Below are 25,150 nucleotides of genomic sequence, written 5' to 3'. Positions count from 1 at the left end.
GTACCTAGGAATAAATTTAACCAAGGAGGTAAAAGACCTGTATGCAGAAAACTATACAACATTGAAGAAAGAAATTAAGGAAGACACAAATAAATGGAAGCATATACCATGCTCATGGATTGGAAGAATTAATATCATCAAAATGTCCATACTACCCAAGCAATTTATAGATTCAACGCAATCCCTATTAAGATACCAATGACGTATTTCACAGAAATAGAACAGACATTTCAAAAATTTATATGGAACCATAAACAACCCCGAATAGCCGCAGCAATTTTGAGAAAGAAAACCAAAGTAGGAGGGATCACAATACTGGACATCAAACTATACTACAAAGCCACTATACTCAAAACGATCTGGTACTGGCACAAGAACAGACTCATAGACCAGTGGAACAGAATAGAAAGCCCAGAAATAAGCTCAGGTCTATATGGGCAACTAATATTTGACAAAGGGGGCAGAAGCATAAAATGGAGCAATAATAGCCTCTTCAACAAATGCTGTTGGGAGAGCTGGATGGCTACATGCAAAAAATTGAAATTGGATCATCAGCTGACACTATACACAAAAATAAACTCAAGATGGATAAAAGACTTAAATATAAGTCACAACACCATAAAAGTCCTAGAGGAGAGCATTGGCAGGAAACTCTCAGATATCCCACGCAGCAATTTTTTCACTGATATGTTTTCTAAAGCAAGGGACATAAAGGAAAGAATAAACAAGTGGGACCTCATCAAAATAAGAAGCTTCTGCATGGCTAAAGAAAACATCAGCAAAATGAAAAGGGAACCAACTGTATGGGAATATATATTTGCCAATGATACGTCAGATAGAGGTTTGGTCTCCAAAATATATAAAGAACTCACTTGACTCCACTCCTAGAAGACAAATGATCCAAACAAAAAATGGGCAAAGGACCTGGGCAGACGCTTTTCCAAGGAAGAGATACAGAGGGCCCAGAGACATTTGAAAGGATGCTCGGCATCACTAGCCATCAGAGAAATGCAGATCAAAACCACCATGAGGTGCCACCTCACACCGGTCAGAATGGCCATCCTAAACAGATCAACAAACAACAGGTGCTGGCGAGGCTGTGGAGAAAAGGGAACCCTAGCACACTGTTGGTAGGAATGCAGACTGGTGCAGCCACTGTGGAAAGCAATGTGGAATTTCCTCAAAAAGCTGAAAATGGAACTGCTTTTTGACCCAGTGATTCCCCTGCTGGGACTATATCCTAAGAATTCCAAAATGCCAATTCAAAAGAACCTATGCACCCCAATGTTCATAGCAGCACAATTTACAATAGCCAAGTGTTGGAAGCAACCTAAATGCCCATCAGCAGATGATTGGATCAAAAATTTATGATACATTTACACAATGGAATACTACGCAGCAGAAAGAAGAAGAGAACTACTACACTTCGTGACAGCATGGATGGAACTCGAGAGCATTACGCTAAGCGAAAGAAGCCAGGGGGCGAAAGGCAAATACCATATAATCTCACCTATAAGCGGAACCTAACCAACAAAACAAAGATGCAAGGAAAATAAGACCAGCAACAGTGAAAGGAAAAGAAACCAACAGAGACAAGAGGGAAGGAGGGAGGAGTTCGCGGGGGAAAAGGAAGGGAAGGGGCAAGTGAAGGAACGTATAGCAAGGACTCATGGACAAAACCAAAGTGGGTAAGGATTGAGGAAAGGAGGGGGGAAGGGAGAGGGGGCAAGGATAAGTGGTGGGGGAAGGCAGAGACAAATGTATTTGGAAAAATAAATGAATTAAAAAAAAGGATAAAGAAAGAAAAAAGAAAAAAAAAGAAAAATCTGCCACTGTCCCAAAGGCCAACCAATCTACCATATTTTAGTTTGTTTATTAGCAAACATTAGAGTGCCCTAGTGCTGTCTCTTGGACTACTGAGCACTACTAAAAATGAATGACAAAAAAATATGCATCAGGACCACCAAGTTTTCCTTCAGTACAAGCCACAGGACCACAAAAGCTCAGGCTAGAAGGAAGCTGGAGTTTACTTGATACAGGTTCTGTGCTAAGGATTGCTCATTAGAAGCAAGACTAGCAAGACTAATGAACTTCTCAAACTACCTTTGTGTTTTACATTTAATTTACAGAACAGAAGCATGACAATTGCTATTGAAATGGCAGCATAAGCATTGATATTCTATCCAATTTTATTTGTGGAGATAGTTAAATAATATTTTTAAAACAAACAACTAGGGAAATAAAATTTTCTAAAAATAAAATTCCAAATTTCAGTTTATGAAAAAGAAATGGAAAGAAAAATACACATAAAATTAAATGCAGCTAAAAATAGGAAGCTGCAAATTAATAATTGGAAAGTGCATCTAAATAAATATAAAATTGATCAATATATCTAATCATAATAAATTTCACTGCTTAATAATTTTTATTCAGACGCAAGAAACATAATGGAAATATTTTATAAAGCCATAGTCTAAAGCAAAATTTTATGAAAAGCAAATACTGCTTGAAAATCATATATGGGGGGGTTTAAGAATTGGAGGCTAAAGAGGATTTCATTACAAGTATTTCATCCATAAAGGCCCCCATGATATGGGGTCCCACATACTATGCCAAGAGTCCAATGTATTAGCAAAGACAGCATAATCAATATATGTGTTTTTTCTCTTTTTTGCAATCAATGGTTTTTCATTTTGTTAAATGTGAGCAACCTGAATTGTCTTTTACTCAGTATGAGAACTCATCACTATACTTTATTTCTTGGATTTGATTCAATTTGTTAAACACAGTATAACCTTTTTAAAATGCAATTGAGATGGGGCAGTATTAATGCTTATCTATAGGTTAGCTTTCTACATTTTTGGTCATGCTTTTATTTATGTAATTATTTATATCAAGGAATACCATTTGACCCATAGCCTGCCAAACCTGTGTACCAATGATTCATGATATTATAGTTATAAGCACACTTATAATTCGTAAGGAATTGGGATAATGTGGTAAAAAGAAAACATTTCCAATCAGATATATCTAACTGAATTTCAGTTCTGCAGACCCTTTCTGGCTGTGCAGTTTTGAGCAGTGATTTCCTCCCTAAATAATGGGATTAGGTACATCAGAGGGTGGTTTCGAGACAAAATGAAAGTATTAAGTGTTCAGCGCCTAGAACATGGCCTGTAATCTGCTAGAGGTGTCAAACATGTTAGTCCTCTGCTCTCTTTATATAATAACAGAAGGAAGAAAAATTGAGGTCTTTAGATAGAGAACCTGGACCAATAGATAGCCCCCAGAAAGCAAGAGCTATGTTGCTAAATTTGTGAAGGGCCAAAGAGGAAATATTGGAATCCTGAAAGTCACCATAAGGCAGAGATGAGATTTAACTACCTCTTAGCCTGCCTAATACTTACATCCACAAAAGAAGCCTTGGACATTCTATTCTGGCTGTAATCTCAACAGTTTCCTCTGGGTAGTAGTGGTTTGTTTCTAGTTTTAAAGATGGAGGCTTAAATAAGGAGCCAAAGCATCAGGCTCCTAGGCCTGGGGTATGCCATCTGCCTAGCATTAAGCAAGAACTGGAAGTCAGTTACAGAAGCACAGTCATTTCTAACATGATATACACTCCATCCTTGAATGTGGCAGGAAAACTGCAAAAGATATTTGGAAGCCAATGCTTCCTCTGAATAAAGTAAACGAGTATAAGCTAAGCCCCTCTCCCTGGACCATGCTTGCCCGTTAGATAAGTTGCCAATGTGGAGTCTGTGAACCCTGGAGCAAAGTGGCTATTGGGGATGAGAAAATAGCTCAAGGCCAATGATCATCGCTACCATAAATATACAGTGCACAGTACAAACACTGAGGTCAGACAGCAGATATCCAGGATATTACTCAAAAACACATCTAGCTCAAAGCTGACAAGATAATCTGTTCCTGTGGGTGCAAAGCAGACTGGAATGCTGCCGCTATGACCTACTCAAGGAAAAAAAAAAGAAAGAAAGAAAGAAAGAAAGAAAGTGCAACTCCTCACGGGCTACGTCCAGTGCTCTCCATGCAGGCAAAACTCCAGTGGACTTCAAAGGGAGTACTGCCTAAGGGAGAGTGCTGGACCAAGCCCATGGGGGGTATCATTTTCGAGATCATGTTGCCATCTGCCTTTAGTAGACTGGGAAATGCAAATACTTCAGATACAAGTTTAAACAGATGAAAAAAGAAGTGCGAAAGAGCTTGGAGATTTGCTTGCAAAAAAACCCCTCAGACTTCCAGGAAAAGCATTTAACATCAGGAACTTCATAAGTTATTTCAACAGTCCCAAGAGAGTAATTGGTTGGTGATGATGTTAATAAAAGTTTTTTTTAGTTGACACATATTGCACTCTAACATACCACATGATCACAAAATCATGTACTTTATAAATAATTTCCCAAAGTCAAGTACTCTTGAAAGGTCAGTAACATTTTTCTCATTGAAATATAGACTGAGGCTTTAATCAAGTTTTAACATACGTGATCCTGATTAATGCAGAGGAGCCAAAATGCAGCAAAGGTACTTACAGGAGGACCTAGGTGGTGAGGGGTGGGTGAAGAAGGTAAGAAAAAGGGAGAGACAAATTAGTGTATATGCAAAACATTAAGATTAAATAAAATATTAAAGCATCATCATAATCATCAGTATAATACAAGGGACATAGAAGTCAGTGATTCTTAATCTTTTTTTAGAGCATGAACCATTTGACACTATGTCAGAAAAATATATTTACATCTATGTGCATACAAAATTTATCATAAAATTTCAAAGAATGTTCAGATTCCCTGAGGCCTGTTTATAAATTACTGAGATATTTATCTATTTTAAACAAAGACTGTTTAATTTATATACCTAAAAAGATAAAATGTGAATCATAATTGATAACTGATCTGTAAACTTTCTAAATTGGAAATAAACTCATTATTTATTCTAAGAATGTTTTTCATTCAATAGCATTGTCAACACATGGAAGAATAAGCCCTGATGTTTACATAAGTATCTTTAAAACTATGTATTCTCATCAAAACACCAGGAAATTCTAAGAAAATTTCAACAGTTCATATGCCATATGTTCGATTAAAACATCAATTCTAAGTAGCCAGAAAGTTGGGAATTAATTTTTGTATTTTCTAAAAGTCTCTGAATAAGCAAAAAATTTTTGCTTTTTTTCTCCTCAACCCTCTTTATTTTGACACAAAAATCAATTCAATGATTATTTGATCCCATCAATGTTTTGTCATTTATTTTTCCTTAAAACAAATTTATAAAGCATCCCCCATTATGAAACTGCACTTTGTGAAGGGAATACCTACACACATTTCCAATCATTTAGATTCAATGAGGTTTAAAGACAACTTTTGAGAATACTCTTAAAGTAATTAAGCAGCTACACTACCCAAATTCTTGAATTTTCATAAACCCTTTCTACTTTGACATCTTTTTTTCAAATAGAAGAGGAAATGAGTCAAATAAAATCAATCTGCTTTTTGCACTTTTTGATAGATTAGTATGTCTACTGTTTCAATGCTTAGTAATTCATTGTTTTTAATACTAAGAAATACTTACTGAAAATAACATTTATCATGCACCAGAATCACACCTGAAATTACCTTTCTATTACTTGCAAGTAAGAAACAATGGCCTCACATAGTCATTTACATTTCTGGAGTCTTAGACTTTTATAAACAAGTAAAACAGTAAGTGAACTCAATCAACTTGTGTATCTTGGTTTCAAAAAAACAAAAGTTTTTATTTGGCTCTTCTGTTTCACTTTGCATATAGGGATTTGGCCTGAAAGCAAAAACTCACTGAAGTAGGCATTAGGACAGCTGGTTGTGTTTCAAGTCCTGCTCACAAAAATCACATGGCCCTGGCCAAATCACCTGACTGCTCTGGGCCTCCATTTCCATAAATACAAAATGAAAATACTGGGTTGATTTCTAAGGCTCCTGTCATCACTAAAATTCTATGGATATACAAGAGGAATAAAAATCCTCAAATGTTGAAATGAATCAGAGTAAAGCATGACAAAATTGTACCAGTTGGATAAAATAATAATAAAGCTTTCTTAGACATGTGCCCTGGTGTCCCAAGGCAGATGTTTTCACAGAGAACCTGCGTTTGTGGATCGACCACCTATGAAGATGGAGGCATGGGTGATGTCGCCACACTGTGTGCTGCTAAGAAACCCTCACTATACACTGAAAGAAAGGACTTGATGCAATAAAGAAGCCAAAACTGAGTTACTAATATTTTGCTAACTTCTCCTTTGATGGAAATAAGATAAAAATATGCTGGGTCTAGCAGAGATTTAAACACATACACACATGCATGCCCACCCACATACACATGCACAACCTCCAACAAGACAATGTAATCACTAATTAGGAGGAACAGATGCAGGAACCTAAGCAGATCATGAGTGACACAGAGCAGCTGAAAGGGAGACTTACCAGATTCTCCTCTTCGTCCCCTCTTACCACGTTTCCCTGGAGGGCCTGAAATACAAAGATTGATTTTTTTTAAAATATGTGGTTCCAAAATGACTAGTAAATAATTTCTATATATTTTATTACTGTTTTTAATTAAGAATCTCAAAAAAAAAAAAAAAGGAACCAGATATTTGTAAAAGCCAGCACTGTCTTTGGTATTTCAACATAACTCTTCAGCTTCATTTAGCTATAAAAGTTGCACAAGATCTCTCACCATCCAGTGTTACTTAGGAACACTAAAAATTTGAAATTTGTGTTCACCCTGCCCAAATGTCATTAATAAAGAAAGACTTTGCTGAGCAAACTAGTGGTATTGAGTTCATGTTTCTTAGGAAAATTTCTCTTCTGAAGGTTTCTGTATAATTAATAATTGAAAGTACTGAGTACAAATGATTGGTTTCTCTTCAGTAAATTTCATCATGATTCTCTTGAAAATATTTTGTTGGCAGTTAGTTAAATGCATATATTAGTAATGAAAATAACCTGACAAATATTTCTATTTTATTACATGTGTATTTTGATATATTAGTATTTCTCTATAAAATCACAACCTTTTTAATTGGAAAGTGTTTCGTTAGTAATTGTCGGTCTCATTTTACTAAGGGGGTAGCTCATTATTCTATTCAATAAATATTTAGTCTTTATAATGATCCCATTTTAAAAGTAGAGAAACACTTTTTTTTTTCAGTGAGTTGCCTGTGAAGACCACCAAGCTAGTATGTAGCAGACTTAGCACAAGAGTCTAGACATTCATGGCTTTCAAACCATTTTTCTCAATTATATAATTTCTCCTCTCATTTCCTTGGGTAGGACTAGTTCCCATTGAATTATGGTTCCAGCAAATAAAAGAGAGTAATTAGCCCACAATGAGAATTGAGGTCTTGTAATATTTGCTGGAAGAAAGAGGCCAAGGAAAATAACAGGACTCCCTGATTTTAAAGAATGAGCTGCTAAGCTGGACTGATGACTTCCAAGTTCTACAAAGTTGAAGATACAGGCAGCACAGGCCTTAGCATCCAGCAGACTCTGAATGGGATCCTGAGCTACTGACTTCCACATGGAAACACTATCATGAGAAATAAAAACATCAGTAGGCCAGTTACTTTCCTCTCAAGCCTGTACACACAATAAGTCTGGCCAACTGTGTTTTGTAAGAGGTTTAAAAACAATCAAGCAATAAAATCAATTGACAATATTAGGAGAAGCAGCTTTGTAGGAGAGTCCAAAATTGTCTGTATTCTGAAAGAAAAAGAGGTTTTAATCACATTTAGGACATTCTTGGCCATAATAGAAGCAGAAGGAATATCATGTGAACAGGTAAATAAACCCAATGAGACCCTAATGAGTGTAAAAAATATACATCTGTACACACTTAAGCACACATATACACAAATACATACAGGGGTGGGCAAAAGGAGGTTTATAGTTGTTCATATAAAAAAAGACATGCAGGTTACGATTTATTACAATAGCTTTATAAACTGTGTTTTGTGTACTCACAACTGTAAACATTTGCAAACTCCTTTATTGACACATTCTGATGTGTAAAATGTCTTTAAGATTAAAGATCAGATTTTTTCTATTACAAAATCATTTAAACTAAGGAAATTTTAGCAACTATGATATACTGATGATGTCTGTGATCTGCATAGTAGGAGTTACAAGTGATGGGTAAGATATGTATCTGCCCTGAAGAAGCAAAAAAGTTGAAAAGATTAAAATATACACATGAAAAATTCATTAGTAGCATGTTGTGAAGATGGCACAATGAGTTTATGCTCTGATTTGTTCCTTCTACTCCAAACACAGGGTCAATTATAAAAAGAAAAAGACATTTTAGAAGTATTTGTATTAAAAAAAAAGGACATGCCTATAGGCAAGAAGTGGACCAGAAATGCAAAATTGAGAACAGGGATAAAACCATGAGCCTGCTGGGTTCTAGAAGTAGGCATGGTGGCCATGGCTTCTACTCCTGAAGAATAAGTGCTCCAAAATTCTCTAACCAGAGCGAGACTCATCTACCTACTTATCTATCTATCTACCTACCTACCTACCTACCTATTATTTTTATTCCTCACTGGAGGTCTGTTCACAGAGCTTTAGAAATAAAGGAAGGAAGTGGGAGGAGAGAGGGAGAGAGAAACAGAGAGAGAGAAATATCAGTGTGAGAAACATCACTTGGCTGCCTCCCATATGTGCCCTGACCAGGGATTGAACCCACAGCCTTTTGGTGCATGGGATGACGCTCAACTAGCTGAGCCACCCAGCCAAGGCCAGACTCACTTCTTAAAGCTGGGGGCATGGAAATGCTAAAGAGATGTTGCAAAAAATCTAGGTGTATGGCTTACAGGTTGAGGAATACAGATACAATCTCTCAATCAGAAAATAAAATAAGCATCTGCTGATTTGATGCCTAATTCTATAATATCCCCAACATAAATCTGGGGCAGGAGCCCTAAACAGTCATTTTAACATAAGTCCAGTCTAGCAGGCTTGGTGGTTGGGTAAAGACAAACATAAAATGGTTACATAAGAAAGGGTAAACACAGAGGAAAGAAAGGCAAACACACAGAAAAAATTACACACATATACACACACACACACACAACACACACACACCCTCTCTTATTCATAATTAATATACAAACCAAAATTCCAAAAATAAAGAACACATGACTTGGGGGTGTGAACACACAATACAATATATAGATGATGTATTACAGAATTGTAAACCTCAAACCTGTATAATTTTATTAACCAATGACCCCAATAAATTAAATTAAAAATAATAAAACATATGAAGAAATCTAATGCTAAGAAAGACAGTACTCAATAATAAGATTGTAAATTTTTTCCAAGTAAAATTAATTAATTTTTAAAAAGCATCAAAGACCAGTATGTTAATTAAGCTTTAAGGGCTAAATGAAAAATTAGCATCGATTAAAGGGATTTTAAATAAAAATGAGAGAAAAAGAAAAAGTGGATTTGAAAGAGAACCCTTTAGAAATCTGAAAACTAAAAATATAGTCATCAAACTTTTAAAAAAAGATAAATCAGTTATGTGCTAGCCTGGATATGGTTGAAGAAAGGACTGATATGGAAGATGCAGAATGCAGCCCAAAGAGATAGATCCAATGTTTCTCTCTCTGTCTCTCTCTCTCTTTCTCTCTCTCTCTTATCTATCTATGTACTATAGTCTGAATATTTGTATACCCACAAAATTCACATGTTAAAATTCTAACCCCCAAAGATGACAGTATTAGGAGGTGGGGTTTCCAGAGGTGCTTAAGTCATGAGGCTGGAGCTCTTATGAATAGGATTGGTGCCTTTTTTTTGTTTATTTTTTAAAATATATTTTATTGATTATACTATTGCAGTTGTCTCAATTTTTCCCCTCTGCCTCCCTCCATCCAGTACCCCCATTCCCTCCAGCAACCCCTCCTTTAGTTCATGTCCATGGGTCATGGATATAACTTCTCTGTAAGTTCTCTGGCTACTCCATTTTCTATACTGTTCTTAACATCCCCTGTCTCTTCTGTACCTACCAGTTTGTGCTTCTTAATCTCTGTACTTTTACCCCCATTTTCTTTCTTCCTCTCCCAACTGATAACCCTCCAAATAATCTCCATATCTATGATTCTGTTCCTGCTCTGCTTGTTTGCTCTATTTGTTAATTGTATTCAATTATTGTTAGTTGTGAATTTATTGCCATTTTAATGTTCATCATATTGATCTTTTTCTTATATAATTCCCTTTATCATTTCATATAATAATGGTTCAGTGATAATGAACTCCTTTAGTTTTACCTTGTCTGGGAAGCACTTTATCTGCCCTTTAATTCTAAATAATAGCTTTGCTGGATGGAGTAATCTAGGCTGTAGGTACTTGCTTGCCAGCCCCTTCCTGCCTGCAAAGTTTCTTTTGAGAAGACACCCGACAGTCTTATGGGAACTCCTTTGTAGGTCATTTATTTTGACTTGCCACCTAAAGTATAAATTTAATATCAGGGATCCTATATTCAGTTCTGGAAAATTCTCAACTATTATATCTTTAAAAACACTTTTCTATCATTTCTTTTAGATTCTTTTATCGGGCTGCTATAACAAAATGCTGGCCAATTATGAACCAGAGAGAGGGCCCTCAGCAGAAGGCAACCGTCATGGCTCCTTGATCTTAGACTTTCCAGCCTCCAGAACAGAAAGAAACAAATTTCTGTTGTTTATAAGCCACTCAGTATTTTGTTATAGCAGCCCAAATAGACTAAGACACTATCCATGTATCTATACATTTTTAAAAACAAAATTGTACTCATATCAATAAAAGAATCCAAAATAAATGATAGAAGAGCCTTTTTAAAGATAAAATAGATGAGAATTTTCCAGAATTGAATATAGTATCCCTGAGATTGAATTTATAATTTAAGTGTCAAGTCAAAATAAATCACAATTAAGTACATGGAACAAGAAACTTAGGAATATTGAAGGATAAAGATAAAGCGTTAGGAACTACCAGAGGCAAAATTACAGTGGAAAATACTTCGACCACTGCCTCACCCATAATAAGATGCCAAGGGGCCCTTGATTTTTATGACAAGTCTTAGAACCTATAATTATATTTGTTTACTGGAATTAGCTTGTCACATTCCCCTGAAGAATATTCCTTTTTAATAGTAAAATTTATTAAGTAAAAGCAATAGATTACATAAAGATTTTTAAAATAGTTTGAAATAAACTTTTAAAAATTATATTTACAGGAAATCAGTGTATAAAGAAATCAATAAAGGAATGATTTTTTTAAAGAAATCAAGACACAAAGATAGAACATGTCTGCCTCAAATATTCAATCAGAAGGCTTAGAGAAATGAATCAAATGCTGTGGGAAACCTGCTTATTATATTAAGAACTGAGAAAAATAGAAACTAAGAAAAGTAAAAAGATATTTGGCAAGACAGATATCTATTAAATATGCCAAGGTCTTATATATAATATCTGAGAGAGAAAATGAAGCTAAACTAAGTGAGAAGATAGGAATCTAAACTCTATATGATTTATGATGAAATACTAGATTTGAAAAGAAAATGTTATAATTACCATAAGAAACAGAGGACTGGGGTAAGCATTATACTGAACTTAGGGAACTAATAAATTATATAAAATACTCTGCAAGACATAAATAAAGATCTTGCTTATAAAAAAATAAATAGATGTTTGGAAGAAGTCTACTGTGCAAATGAGACAATTTGATATTGCTTCTGAATTTAAGGGTAGAAATAATTAAAATGATATGGATGGAATAAATTTGACAATGGACAACTAGCAGATTACCGGAGTGAGAAGATGAAAAAATCAGAAAAGACAAATGACTGCTGTTTCCCAGACAAAACTGCTGCAAACAGTAGTTTAAAAAGACAGTGGCCATTTCCATTCCAAACAGAGCAATGAAGTATGAGCCAGGCATGAGCTGTAAGAACAAATATGGAAGCTGGAACTTGACTCTTATTTACTGAATTTGGCCAGATCCTTGGCAGCAGAAATAGTCAGTGAATTCTATCCGCAGAAAGACATGACTCTGCAAAAGAAATTGGTTCAAGAACATGAATAGGAAGAGAAAAAGCAGAAGCTATCAGCAACAGAGGAAGTGAAGACTTATAAGCAGAGATTTCATGAAGTGAAGAATGAATTACAGAAAATAGAGGAAGGCTATAAAACCAGATTGCTCTTCATGTTAAGAAATTTCATAATGCTCTTTGTGTTAAGAAATTTCATCCTGTTCATCCAACAGAAAGAGCTTTTTCTTGAAAGATGATGCAAACTGTCAGCCTGAGATAAAAATTAGTAAAAATTAGTATAACGCTAATTCTTTAAAGATGTGTCAAAAAACCCAAAACAGATCAAGGTCATTAAATCAGATCGCAGCAAAGTGTCTTAAGCTAAGTCAGGTCCTTTGTTTCCACAACAAATATTGCTGGAGCACTCTACTCCTCACTAGTGATGTATTTTACCTACTCATAATAAGGCTCTTCACTAAGATTAGATATGTACCTAGAAATAAACATATGCCTACAGAGAGGCCTTCCCATGCTCTTAGAGGGTGGGTAGTTATTGAAGGTATCTGGAATACCCTTATCTGGTTTATCATATAAATTACTTGTCAGTTCTATTCCTATTACTTGGATTTCAAGCTGAGGTTAAACATAGCCTTCGTGGGGACTCTTAGAAGAGATTTTTTTTAATTGGGATGTTATTTGTATTTCAAAATATTTTTACATCTTAAAAACATTTATAATTAAATGCACAGGAAGTGTTTGAGAAAAGTTTCAGAATTTATAATTGGCAGGGTATTTTGCTTTGTTTTGTTTTTTTATCTCTCGCTTTCTATTTTAACACACATTTCAGGCTGTGTTTGCTGCATTTTTGAAAGAGGAAATAATGTGGGCAGAAACAAAGGGAAGAAATCAACTCAAAATGGATTAGACTTAAACATAAGCACTGAAACCATAAAACTCCTAGAGAAAAACATAGGAATGAAATTCCTTGACATTGGTCTTAGCAATGATTTCTTAGATATGACACCAAAACACAGACAACAAAAGCATAATAAAAAAGTGGGATCACATCAAACTAAAAAGTTCCTATACATCAAAAGAAACTATCAACAAAATAAAAACTCAGCCTGCAGAACAGGAGAAGATATTTGCAAATGATACACCCTCTAAGGGGTTAATATCCAAAATACATAAGGAACTCCTATAAATCAATAGCAAAAATAAATAAATAAATAAATAAATAAATAAATAAATAAACCCACCTTAAAAATGAGCCAACCACTTGAATAGACACTTCTCCAAAGAAGACATACAGACAGCCAACAGGTATATGAAAAGGTGGTCAACAACAATAATCTTTAGAAAAATGCAAATCAAAACCACAATGATCAATCACCTCACACCTGTTAGGATAGTTATTATTTTTTTAAAAAGGATCAATGCTAGAGAGGTTGTGGAGAAAGAAGAATCCTGATACACTGTTGGTGGGAATATAAATTCATGCATCCACTATAGAAAATAGTATGAAGTTATTATTTTAGAAACAGAACTATTATATGACCCAGCAATTGCACCTTTGGGTATTTAGCCAAAAGGACTAAAATACGTATCTCAAAGAGATACTTGCACTCCCAGGTTCACTGCGGCATTTTCCACATAGGCAAGGTGTAGAAACACAGTCCATTGACAGATGAACAATTAAGAAAAATATTGTGTATGTGTATATACAGTGGAATATTATTCAGCCTTTGACAAGATGGATATTCGGTCATTTGCAACAACATAGATGGAGCTGGTAGACATTATGCTAAGTGAAATAAGCCAAATACAGAAAGACAAACACTGTAATGATCTCATTTGCATGTGGAATCAAAAGTAGTCAAGCTCATAGAAGAAGAGAGTAGAATGGTCATGCCAGGAGCTGGGGGGGAGGGGGAAATATATGGGTGATGATCAAAGGGTACAAACTTGAGTTATGCAAGATAGGTAAGTTCTAGAGAGCTATCATACAATATAGTACCTATAGTTTATGACACTACTATACACTTAAAATTTTTGAAGAGGAGAGATCTTATGTTAAGCATTCTTACCACAAAATAATAATCATAATAACAGGAATAGTAGGAAAATTTGAGAGATGATGGATATGTCTATGGCCTTGACCATGGTGATAGTTTCAAAGATGTATTCTTACACCAAACACATCTAGTTGAAAATATTAACTATGTACCGCTTTTTACACATCAGTCATGTTTCAATAAAGTGGTTTTAAGTAAAAGAAATAAAGAAAAGACTCCAACCTGGATGATTGTGCTTAGGTATGTTGTCATAAAAACCTGAGAACAGGGAGGAATGCGGCCACTCATAACACAAATGGCCTCCTGGTCACTGATGACTTGGGCCATTAGGGAGTTAACTGCTGACTGAATCTCTGTTAAAGGAGGCAATGTATGCAAGTAAGAGCACAAACTAGGAGTGCAACAAATATCATCTCTTTCTTTTGCTTTATTTATATGTTTTGTATTTAGTCATTAAGTGATCATAACATCAGTATTCTATAAGGAATGCTGAATATGTATGTGAATAAAAGTGTGAGAGATTAATATTATCATCTAATTGTAATATTCAAAGAGGCAATTTAGTATAATGGGAAAAACAGGGCACAAAGAATTAAAAGGTTTTCATTAATGTGTAAACTGAGCTAACTTCCAATTAACCTCTTTGATTTTAATATGCTAAAAGATCTGGTAAATAGCACTAACTCTACCACATTTATAGGATTATTGTGAAGATGAAAACTCTAAAATACCATATGCATATGTTAATAGAATGTTTCCTTTCTTTTATTAATTACGCAAAACTTACTTACTATATCCATGCTATATTACTGTCACCTTTGTCAATAAAATATTAAGACTTCTAAACAATTTGGCACATCCTAATAAAAAGCTGAAACTTCTTACAAGTTTTGTCTCCAGAGAAACAGAGATTCCTTAAGGACATCAGAGAAAATGCTATAAAATACCTCAAACACAGTATATATACCAAAAAGTAAATACTCTTAACCAGAATTCTGAAGGCAAAGGGCAGAGAAAGAGACTGAGCTTGTGGTCAGGGAGGTGAAGAGTGAGTCAGAAGCAGCAAGCAGAAAAGCCCCAGGGGCAGATGCAGGCTGAGGTAGCGAGGCCTAGTGGGTAAATGTGTGCAGACCCAGAGCGATCTTTGCACCCCAGTGGATCCCAGGAATAGGTCTCCAACAGCTGCAGATGGCTGTAGGGAGGGAGGGACCTGTCTGGGCACACAGGAGACAGGGATCATCCTTTCTGAACCATCCTCCCCATCCTCCAGCTACTTTCAGAAGACTAAACCAGATTTACCTTCAGATCTTCTGGATTAACCTTACAAATAGGCACAGATTAATTTCAGAGCCCTCCCCAAAGTCCCTGCACCTGCTTGCTTGCTGAATGCCTGAAATTCTTTCAATATAGACCAGAGCCTTTCATTCCACAGTTAGAAGCAAAAGCTATAGAGCCAATAACTGGTAGAAGTAGAATATTAGCCAAAATTTATTTTCTCCGTACTCATGAAATGTCAGTACTAAACATGCCCGGGAGGTGATAACAGGCCAAAGTTTTTCACACTGTGCTTCACACTGAACCATCAGAGCAGCTCCAATTTGTCATACTGAATTATAACCATTTGCAGTAAAAGTTCATGGCTAAAAACAAGTTTATAAACCAATGATTCATAGTTCGGCAAATGTAAAATTGGAGTGAAAACAACCCGTTGAAGGTCCCACGCAGCCAACGCTAGCTTCCTCATTCTGTTTTCAGGGCTCTCCTGACTCCCCACATTGCCTCAGCTTTTTGAACTCACACTCCATAGGCTGGGACTGGACGCAATTGGCACAAACTTTCCAAACAGCTTCATTTTATTGAGAACTTGCCTCATATTTTATGACATGGCTACTTAAGCAGATGTATTATTATTGACTATGTCTGTCTCCCACTAGACTGGGAGCTTTTGAGGGTAGGAATTCTCTTGTTCATCCCTGTGTCTCTAGGAACTGGTGGAGGGTCTACCACTTGATGAACCTTTAAAGAAATACTGTCTATGGGCTATTTGAAGCCTGCCAACATCATTTCATACCATGCTAATTTTTAAAAGAAATAGCTTTTTTTAATTCAAGACATTTATTTGCCAAGATACTTTAAATTAGCATGTACTCCACTATACATAACACAGGCTTGCTTGTTTTAAATATCTTTTATGTGTGTGTTTTTGTTTTAAATTCTTGTTTCTAATCTTCACAGAACATCAGTTTATAAAAGAAAGTTTAACCATAGTAAATAAGTAGGTATTAATTTTACAATAGCCATGCTCCAAAACTCTCACTAGAGAGTAATATTAGATATACAGTATTTATATTAAAGGCAATGAGTTCAATTGAAAAGTTGTGAAAGTATTTTCCCTTTTCTTAATAACACAAGAGAGATACTAATATTTCAGAGATTCTATTGCTACATGTTATTTGAACAATAAAAAATATATAGTTTGTTAGAATTATAATTCATTATTATTTTAGTTATAAACAAAAATGAAGTTGCTGAATATTTATTTTCATGCTCTAACTAGGCCATTATCATAACTTTAGTAAGGCTATAAATATCTATAAGGTATTGGCTCCTATATTAGTAATTAGACTTGTGTCAAATTTTTAAAGGGTATTTTAAAAATCAAATTAAAAAGCCATATCTTTAAATTAATTTTATGAATATTCTTTTCATAAATATACTTATTTTCTAGCTTTTATACCAAAACTTTTTGATAATTTTGGATAAAATTTGTGAAACATAAAGTATGTGCAGAAATTGTGTTCAATAAATGGGAATAAAACAATGTGACTCATAGAAGGTATTTTTAAAAACTCCCCTCGGTAGCTAATAAATGAGTGTATTAACAGTGTACACATTAGGCCACCTAAGCCAACTGGGAGGATATGTATGTGTGCACTGTTTTAAATGCAAAATGCAATGCTTCTTTGGGATAATAGCCAAAATGGTTTAAAAGTCACTGGCTTAGAAAGAGTTGGACTAGTTATTTCAAAATACACTTCTCATTAAGAGAGTACTTAAGTGGCAAGGCATGACCTTTTGGCAAAGTATATTTTCATCTGTCTTGTAAAATACATAGTTCTCATAAAATACTGTTTTATCTATTTTTATATTTTTCCAATTTTAACAATTTCTATGAAATTTTTAAAATAAACACACATAACTTACATCAGAATTGTGGTTAATCTATTTCTCTTGATCATTAGAGGGGTTTTTTTTAAGAGTTATTTTTAACTGGTTCAGTTTCTAGTCCTTGCAGAAAAGGCCAATGGGCAAACATTGCCTTGTAACCCTTCTTCTCAGTTATCTCAAAGTAAATTCAGCTCCAGCTGGTGCTAAGTTTAAATGAAGCATTTCAAGTTCACCTAAGTATTAATTGATATTTGTAAATTTTTATAAGTAGGGAAAATATGACCATATTTACAAGACAATTGGACACTCTCACAAGAATATACTGGAAAACTACTGCACTTAATAAAAGAAAGGGATTTCCAAACCAAGTACAAAGAAACATTTCTGGGCTTCATGTAGATGGTTTGTTTCCAAAAATAGAATTCCAAATGAGGGATTGTCTTTGTTGCTGTTTTCAATATTTAGATAATAAATATGTCGAATATTCAACAGAAACTGTTCAAGCTACACAGGGCTCAGTGTTGCAGTGCAGTGATGTTAACAAGACCTGATGTGGCACGGTTGTTATTTCTATCATTCTCCTCCCACACATGAAGTGTTTCATTATTATGGTACTAGAATGCTTTACCCCGTGATCCTACAGGAGATTTGTCATGACAGCTTTTTTTATTTCTATTTGCAGGGGAGGGGGCTGCAAGATGTCAGAGAGCTGGGGTTGAGAAAGAGGAAAGCTGTATTTTCTTGTGAGATTATATGCTATAACAATAGTGGTTATTATATATACAATGTAATACATTAACCTTTAAAAAAATTTAGTTCCCATGCTTGCAGAAAAATTTTAATGAGCTCTCTAGATTCCATGTTTCCAATAGAGTGTACAGTGGTAAAAAAAATCTTCTAAAGATAAACAGAATTTTTAAAGTAACAGAAAAAAAAACAAGATAATGGTTGAATATAGTTTGTCACATGTTCAATATATTAAATAATATTAATTCTTAATTTATCAGAGATTGAGACAATCTTTCTTATGGGAAATGGAACAAAAGTGGGCTAGTGCAAACTGGAATTTGTTTTCATTAATGACTTTGCAATGTTGCAAGCCTCTGCCAAATTGCTGATGGATGACTTGTTCACGGTAGCAGCACACGTGCCACTTATACACATGCAAATGACCCACATTTCTTTAAGCTAGTGTTAAATGAATTACTGAATATGTCTATTACCTAAGTTAGTCACCAATAGGAAAAACAGTCCTAATAGAAGTGGTTTAACACTGAAAATTAGTGATGGAGAACAAGTAAATAAAAAGTCCAAATGAACGCCAGAACAGGAGTAGAAAACCTTCAGAGGGAAAGGACAACATGGAAGTTTAGACACGATGAACAGGCATGAAGGCATGAGTGCACTGAGCAATCAGAGCAGGAGTGGCAGAATAAGGCTGTCCATGGATGCCCGCCAACCGGATGACCACACCGTTTCATGGGCAAAACTAACAAAACACAAGAGAACTTGAATATAATAAAAGGGGTAATGATGAGAGCTAATATCCATGAGCGTTCACCACCCCTCTGGCATTTGGTAAGCACCATCCATGCACCATTTCACTATTTATACCAGTTGTGTGATCACAAAACAATTTTGGAAGATGATGATATAGAGAGGTAAAGGGACTTGCTCAATATCGCACATCTAGAAAGTGATGAGTTAGGGACTTATACCCTGCAGCCTGACTCCTAAACTGTAAATTATACAACTAAAGACTTGCTATTTACTGAGTACACTATGGATCACTGTATTTTCTGATACAAACACACAGTGCTGCCATTAAGGAAAATAGGAGTTTTAAATAAACTTAGAAATAGGTTCACGAACATTTCTGATGACCTCTGTTTACAATCTAGTTTATAGATTTATTTTTATCTTTTCATTTTAAGTGTAAAATAATCATGAGAAATTGCTGGTCAGAAGTTAATCAATATTACAAAGCTAAAAATGAACTGTTCTCTCTCCACCCGCTGAAAACACTCATGGTTAACCCAGGAGAATGTGATTAGCACATATTTATGTACATGCTTAATTAATATACTCATACCATGTATGCCTGTTTCTAAATTTTATTGTTGGTAAGAACATTTGACATGAGATCTAATGTCTTAAAATTTTAAGTGTAGAATACAGTAATGTTAACTATAGCACACACATGCACAAACACACCAGTTTTAACAAGTCTGTTTCATATGTTTAGAATGAGACAAATAAAAATATTAATCTTTCAGAAATAAAGATAGTGTCTGTCTTGTTTACTATTATGTTCTCAGTGCCTGGCACACAATTAAATGTTAGTTGAATGAACAACTATTTTTTGAACAGCTGAAACAGTAATACTTGTGGTATTTCTTCTGATTAGAAAATAAAGAGACAACAGAATGGAATTTTTGAAATCAGCCCTATGGAAATACGTCTGAACTTGATTGTTCAATATACTAGCTGTGTGACTTAAGGCAGATTAACCTTGTAGAACCAGCTTCTACATCTACAAAATGTAGATAATACATACTCAGATAGTTTAGGTCTTTTCTCTTCAGCTCTGAATTCTTACTGCTCTCTCTAAGATTCATCTGCATACAACTACTAGGGTAATCATTTTAATATATTTTCATCATGCAATTCCCATGATCAATAAGCTTCCATTAAATATGGGAAGAAGTACTTACAAGATAAGATTTTCCCACTAGGAACTCCTACTCCCAGTATTTCTCAACCCCAAGTCTCCCTGCTAGGTAAGTCTCTTTTGCCTGATTCCTGGTTTTTCATCATTCTTGTCCTCTCCTTACTTAAATTTAATTTTAAAAAGATACAATATGAAAGTGACGGTCTTTTCTCCTTCACCATGTACGTGGTCCATTTTACTCCTCCAAACTTTTTCCAACATACCTATGAATTGATGTAGATTCTGCCTTCATGCAATATCACTACCAGATTAGAAAACATTCTAATAGAGTTGTTAAGTAAAAACACACACTTTTTACCATTATTCTTGGTTTTCTGAATAGCGAAAGGAATGGCATTTCATACTTTAAACCACTGTTTAAGGAGGACCTGCTGTTTGCCTATACACAGAACTAATTTGTTCAATGCTATGATGTATTTAAAATGTCCATGTACATGAAAAGTGCACTATAAAATGTCAAATTATCTTGTTAAACTAACTAGAACAAACTACAGTTCAGGTCAGAGTAACTGTTGGCCTCCCATAGAAATGCTAACATCAGTGATCTTTACCAGAAAAATCAAGTCCCATTTGGCCATTTAAAAAGATACTTGAAATCTCCTAACCACCCCACAGAGTTTCAGTGCCTCCTTCAAAATACACACAGTTGTTTCCTTATAGTTAAATCTCAGATTCATCCTGACAGGAAAATTCCCTAGAATACAAAATATTATGAGTAGATTTCTATGAATAAAATGCTTCCCCATATGATTTCATAATAACTCTGGCGCTTTACTGCTGTTATACACATCATACAGCAAGCAAACATTTTCCAATCAAACTGCAGAAAGAGCAATCCAAGACCTACAATTTTAACTTTGGGGTTGAGGTTCTTTTCTCTGTTGTATAGGAACTAAGAAGAAGAAAGCAAGCAAGCAAGCAAGCAAGCAAGAAAGAAAAAAGAAAGAAAGAAAGAAAGAAAGAAAGAAAGAAAGAAAGAAAGAAAGAAAGAAAGAAAGAAAGAAAGAAAGAAAAGAAAGAAAGAAAGAAAGAAAGAAAGAAAGAAAGAAAGAAAGAAAGAAAGAAAGAAAGAAAGAAAGAAAGAAAGAAATAGAAAGGCTTTTATTTTGGTAGACATACATTCTTAGAGCCTTAAATAATAAAGGAAACATAAACCAAAATCTTGGCTTTCTATCAGGCATCCTTTGTTCTAACCAAGATGGGAACCTCAAAGCATGCCAATGTTTGGGTGTGTGTCAGAGGCCAACGAGTAATATGTCTAAGGCCTAATGATAAATGCCAATCATCCTTAAAGGACTTATGAAAGACCTCTGATAAAGCAGACCAGGAATTCTGGAACTAATGATCAGGGGTGAAAGTTCAAGAGTTATACAACCTTAGGTTATGATAGAGAGAGGGTAATTTCAAAGTAGGACTTGAATTCTTTTATTTTACAACTTGTTCTCATAAGAGGTTTTTTTTTAAAATAGAAGAGTTTAAAACATGGCACTTTATTATGATACCAGGTAACATTAGAAGGAAAACCTTCAAGGAAAATATAAAATATAGTAAATATAGAAGGAACCATCATGCTCAGAAATGGAAGTAGTTCTATGAAATCTCTTTTATGCTCCTTAGTAAAATGACTTATATTTTTAATGTACCCATAAATGGCCTCACTGGGTATCTCTTGAAACTCAAAAGAAGGTGTCTTGAATATGATGGTTTTACAATATATGTAAACTATATTTCTTGCCCAAAGAGCTTTGTGTAAAATAAATAGAATAAATTTTCATTTATAGTGAATCTCCATATCTGTATATGAGTGTGAACAAAAATAAGAAAATCAGGATCTTAGTCCATTTTTACAGTACATATATTCCATCATATTTATGTACCTGGATGACAACCTGAATACTCAGGTTATTCAGTATTCATTATCCTCCAAAATCAGCCTCCTCATTACACAATCATTCAGAAATTCTCAAATTCTACTGGTAGCTTTGAAGCTAGTTGTTAATACTCAGTAAAAAAAAAATTCTATAAAGAAAATAAATTTCCTAGATACTTGATTGAACTTGATTGTTCTCTGAATATCTGAATATGCTGAGATAAAGGTGGACATATCTAAAAGAGCTGTTGAATTTGAAAATATTTTAATTTAAAGAATAAGCAAGGATGCCTTATACTATCAACACTGTGTATGTATGGTTTCTTCCTGAGAAGATCTCATGATCTTGTTAGAGATACAAGCCCTAAAACAAAGACAATTACCAAACAATATTAGCCATTATGTAATACAGTGTTATACTGTATGTATTTTGTCATACCACAAAATTTCAGAGAAGAAAACTGGGAGAAGCTGCTCAGAAAGGTAAAACTTTAGCTTAACTTTAAGAAATAGATATGAAGAGGATAAGGCAAGCAGTGGCGTAAGTCATGAAGAACACAGCTACCCACACACACTGCAGCTAACCATGAGACACCTTCACTGGAATTTGAACTTCTGTTTGAAACAAGGTTAGATGAGTAAGGTGTGTCTTGATTACAGAGGGCTTTCAAGATAGGAGAAGTCAAGAAATTCTCTAGTAAGTAATAGGAAGCCATCATAGGCTGAGCAGTAATATAATGGCATGAAGAAAATGGTATTTGGGGAGGACTAACCTAGCAGGAGTAACCAAAGTCAGTACGAATCTCTTACCAAAGCTAAAGCATAAAGTGATAAAAAGTATAGTGACAACAGGGACAAAAATTAGATAGTAAACGTAATTTTGATTAAAAACAGAACCAAACTTGGATGCTTAACTCGACGTAGGAATGAACAGGAGAGGCTGAAAGTCAAAGGTGGCTCCGAGGAGTAGAGCCTTATAGAAAGTTGGTGGTACTATTTATATATGCTGGGGACATAAAACCAAATGTCCCTCTATCATTTGCACAATAGTCAGCTGTCAACCGTGGGCCTTGAAAACAGCATCAGAATATTGGCGTGTTATTACGAATTAAATTCATTGCAGAGCCTTTAGTTTTTCTTTCAAGATGTGATCCATACACCTTTATAATTGAAGGTGGAAGCCCCAAAACTTGGAAAACATTGGTCTTTCATTTGAACATGGATAGCATCAAGGTCAGTTTCACAAACATAATTACAATAATCCATCCACATGAAACGGATAATAATGTGATGATGATATTAGAGAATCTGTAACAGCAAAACACAAAACTGAGGCCAAACCTATTAGGGTTATTTGTATCTTTCTACTGATTCCCTTTAAAATCTGTGAGATTCTTTCTAATATTTCCACTTTCATACAATCAGTTAATTCTTGATTTCCATCAGTGGAATACTAATTGGAATTATCTCTGAAAAAAGGAAACCGCAGATTAATGGGTTAAGAACCAGAAAACTCCTATGCTTCATTGTCATTGTTTCACAGAATCTTAGACTTATCTGCAACATGAAAAGACTGTACTAGATCTCCTTCCAACAATATGCTTTAATGAGAAACAAAACAAAATAATTCATTTCCTAACTAATGGCCATACCTGCTCTACCTACAAAAGTAGTAACTCTGGGTCCCCCAAAAGTAAATGCAAGAATGCCAGTTTAGTCCATTGATTTCACATCAAACATGCAGATATATCATTACATGGGGATACTGATCGCAATCACTACCATATTTTTTTGGTATTAAGTGTGGAGCTCCTGCCTTGAGAAAGTAGAAGACAGAGGTAGAGGGAAGCTCTATCAAAAGCAGTGGTAGAAGAGTCAGCCAGAGCCCACAATTCATTGGCTTTTCAGAACTGTGTCAAGAACTAGGCAGCAGTAATGAATGAGAGCAATGTGGTCTGCTTCTTTCAGGCACATCTAACCCCTAGGACTGATGGCTGCAGCTGAGAAATTCCACAGGGATTGAGGAGGGGAAGTGCCCAGGGCATGATGCAGGCAAACAAATCCCTCTGGAGTCCTAACCATTCAGCCTGAGTACACACAATGATGAAGCACAGTTGTTTGATCTTGCTACACACCCTGCCTCCCTCGTGAAGAAATGTTCGGAAGTAGGATCACTTCCATTCAATTGCATCACAAACTGTAATAAATCAGCAGCCAGTCTTTGTTCACCTCTGTCAGTTACAATTTAACCAGATAAAGAACTGTCTTCTATAGGTGCCTGACAGAAACATTTTGTTTTATTTTTTGTGCTATAAAATATTGATGCTGTAACCCAAAAATGCCAAAAGTTTATAAATACTTTTGTGTGTGTGCTTTATGGATATGTGTATATGTGTTTAAAGAACGAGTCTGTTCTCAGTTTTATTCCTTAACTTCTATCAGATGAAATGACCAAACATATCTAATATTAATCTAGAGGAAATCATAAAAAGATAACTACTAAATAACCTCTATTTTTATTTTTCTCCAGTTTGGTCATTAAGTCTAGATTTTCTGAGCCAAGATTGGCAAGGCCTTCTTTATGATGATAGATTAAAGTATTCACTATATGGCAAGGTTTTTCATTTCACTGCAGCAACCAATGATGAAATGCAATATGGTCAGATTAAAGGTAGTACATAACTACCCTTTTGTAACAGTAATATCTTTGGTGAACCCACACATGCTATCAGTCATTTAAATCCAGAACCTCAAGCTGAGCAGAGTCCCATCAAAGTCTTCACATGTCCCACCTGCCCGAGGGTGATACATATACCATTTGAAGCAAAGCTTAGTGACAGCTGCAGAAATATACTCAATGAATTTAAAATAGACAGCAATCTAGAATAATAGCAGTGGAAATATCTGAACATTCATTTTTAAATAAATTGTAACACTCCAAATGCAGAGCTGATTTGCAGCTGGCACACATCAGCACTATCACACTGGTTGTCAGTTAGCTAGTTCTGTAGTCCCCCCGCCCCCAACCACTGCCAAGTACTTTTCCTCTTAATACCCCGACCATCCGTGCTCCTACCTTGAAGCCTCCTGAATCTCCACATGACAGGAAGAAAGACATGGCCCAGGAGGTGATCTTTCAAACTCTATTCCAGCAATAAGGCTGGTATCTATTCTGATTTTTTTGGAGCCGGTACCATACTGCTTGATCAATATTTTTAATACCACCTTACCCACCTCCATCCTCAT

At 35.1% G+C, this 25,150-nt stretch overlaps 1 protein-coding gene across 1 annotated transcript in view; it reads right to left on the bottom strand.

The window, feature by feature from the left end:
• COL25A1 (collagen type XXV alpha 1 chain) overlaps window positions 1-25,150 on the bottom strand; it is a 481,906-nt gene that overhangs the window by 217,342 nt on the left and 239,414 nt on the right. The window contains exons 3-4 of the mRNA XM_054591568.1: window positions 6,474-6,518; window positions 4,548-4,555 (exon numbers count right to left, since the gene is read on the bottom strand). Coding sequence (XP_054447543.1) covers window positions 4,548-4,555; window positions 6,474-6,518 — 53 coding nt within the window. The remainder of the gene's footprint in view (window positions 1-4,547; window positions 4,556-6,473; window positions 6,519-25,150) is intronic.

This window comes from Pteronotus mesoamericanus, unplaced genomic scaffold, assembly GCF_021234165.1.
Source record: "Pteronotus mesoamericanus isolate MK-2021 breed Mesoamerican mustached bat unplaced genomic scaffold, CSHL_Meso_final scaffold_232, whole genome shotgun sequence".
NCBI classification, from domain to species: domain Eukaryota; kingdom Metazoa; phylum Chordata; class Mammalia; order Chiroptera; family Mormoopidae; genus Pteronotus; species Pteronotus mesoamericanus.
The sequence above is the reverse complement of the archived record's forward strand: the minus strand, read 5'-3'. Positions and strand labels throughout refer to the sequence as shown.